Source organism: Nicotiana tabacum, chromosome 17 (assembly GCF_000715075.1).
Source record: "Nicotiana tabacum cultivar K326 chromosome 17, ASM71507v2, whole genome shotgun sequence".
In the NCBI taxonomy this organism is placed as follows: domain Eukaryota; kingdom Viridiplantae; phylum Streptophyta; class Magnoliopsida; order Solanales; family Solanaceae; genus Nicotiana; species Nicotiana tabacum.
In genome coordinates, this window is record NC_134096.1 from 131,908,079 (window position 1) to 131,910,407 (window position 2,329).

At 35.2% G+C, this 2,329-nt stretch overlaps 1 protein-coding gene across 1 annotated transcript; it reads right to left on the reverse strand.

Annotated features, from left to right (window-relative positions):
• Window positions 1-518: 518 nt before the first annotated feature.
• LOC107801374 (putative aspartyl protease At4g16563) lies at window positions 519-1,976 on the reverse strand. The gene has a single exon (XM_016624695.2). It carries the CDS (start codon window positions 1,974-1,976, stop codon window positions 519-521), a length of 1,458 nt encoding a protein of 485 aa, XP_016480181.1.
• Window positions 1,977-2,329: the final 353 nt, after the last annotated feature.

Genomic DNA, 2,329 nt, shown 5'->3' on the forward strand with positions numbered 1-2,329 from the left:
TGTTTGAATCTTCTTAATATAAGAGGATCATATCAATCGTTTTCTATTATGTGACACACATAATCCTATACTTATTATTTATCATCATTGTCAAGTTATAAAACTGAAGCAAATCTTACAGTGATTATAAGGATCCAAGATTTTGATATCCCATCTTTGCAGCAATACAATCACTAGTTACATCTAAAATATTAAAAATCATCATTTCCCCGTGAAGAAAAAATCATGTGAACTAATTCTTTTCTTAAAAGAAAAAGAACAAGAAGATACATTTAATTTCAATATGCATGTTTCTTTATTTCCAAGCAACTAGCTAGAATATACATCCATCTCAATCCTTCGGATTGAAAGAGAATCATTTTTGCTTGTGCCTTTTTAAAATAAGAAAACTTTCTTCATCAATACATAAACGCATCATTTAAAAAAAAAACACTAAATTCAAACTCACAATTTCAAGCTAAGATCCATATATAGTCTTTTTGGACAAAAGCAGGTAACAGATCGAAAATTTTCATTATTTATTTCTTGTGAAGTCCTTGAGAAGCTGCAGCTGAGGCACAATCAGTGTTTTGCAACCCAATTCTTTCCCTCTCCAAGTCATACACAACTTCCACATTTTGTTGTTGGAAGCTTCCAAAAATCCCAGCTGGCCCCTCTTTAGAATCTTTCATGCTTTGGAACAACAAGCATTTCACCACCGTTGAGTTTCTTGGTGCACCCATGGCATAGAAGTTATTCCCATTGGGCAAAATAAGGCTCACATTGTTCAAGAAATGGAACGTAATTAAAGGGAAATCATCGGTAACTAGAGTATTAATGTTGTTATTAGGGCATGGGAGTCTATAACAAAGATCAAATCCTGTTTGTGCCTCGGCTTCCTTTGCTCGTGTGTAATTTATTGATGATTGAAAGGTGGTGAGAAGATTCGAGTAGAATGGCTCGGGTAGGTGTGTGTATGTGGTTCCAGAATCAATCAACATTCCTCCATTACCTAAAGAATCAAATTCTCTCAAGGCTAAGGGTACTTGTGTAGTGGCACCGCCATTCCCCACAGTTATGGCCTCTAGGCCAATGTAATAGAAGTTAGGGTACATAGAGCTTTTCAACATAGGAGTAAATTGAAAATTTTCTTTAGAAAAAATGGCTTGTTCACCCACAACTAGAGGGCTAGACATATTAGGATTATTTGCAAACTTGAAAGGCAAGAAGCAATGTGAAAAACCTTTTTGAAGAAACCCTAATTGAGAAGGTAAAGAAAGTGGTCCTTTCCCAAACCCTACAATCCCAATAGGCTCTCTATAAGTTGTTCCAACACATCCAAATACAAACTTTTGGACTTCTCTAATATTAGAATTAGGGTTTGAGTGTACTCTTAGGGTATCCTTAGTTAGGGTTCCAGTTACAACACCTTCACCATAAGTGTAAGCAAAAGAAGGACATGGCCTTGAGCAAGTGCCCTTAAGTAGGCTACTTAAAGAGCATCCGGCGACTGTGCATTGATCGAAAGGGTTATCAGAGCTATGGATATTAATACAATAGTGACTATCACAAAAATCCCTAGAGGAAGAAGATGAAAATGAAGGAGAGAAGCTTGACATTAGCTTGTGATTCTTATAGTCATCACAATCTATACAATCAAAGGATAAGTTTCCACAAGGTACCCAAGTAAGGTCACTCCCTGTATCCATATAAACCTGGATAATTTGTGGGGGTGTTCCCAAATTCAAAGTTATCAAATAACCATCTCTCACTTCTCTTAATGGCTCAATTACGCCGTCCAACGTTTCTGAGGTTTTTTTCACTAAGTTATACGAAGACTTAGGAATCGAAAGGCTATTTTTCGAACGACTTAAACTTAACACCAAGGAAGAAGAAGGGTTTTTTTCCTTAGCATAGCATTGGTTAACATGAACCAATGCACTAGAAAGAAAAGAGAAGATTAAGAAGCAAGTTGAGAGGCAGAAAGGTGTTGTCATTTTTCTTAAAAATGATTTCTTCACATGAAATAAGGCAAAGGGAAGTTGGTATTTATAGCCAATTCTAGTGTTAATGGTGGAAATTAGGGTTTCTGAACTTCTACTTAGGTTTTTTTGCGCTAACAGATGTTGCATGGTGAAGAATGATTCTTTTTTGTTTTTTTGGTCTTTTTGTCTTTTTGGTTAATTTATATACTTACAGTAGTGAGGCCGTATTTGAGTTGAATGTTAAGATCTCAAGTTTATTGAGATTTTGAGTTATAATTTCCTAAATAATGGTGTAAGTTTTATTGTACTACAATTTAGTTCTCTCCTTGTATTAGTGTGTGTATAAGGTTTATTATAATTATTGG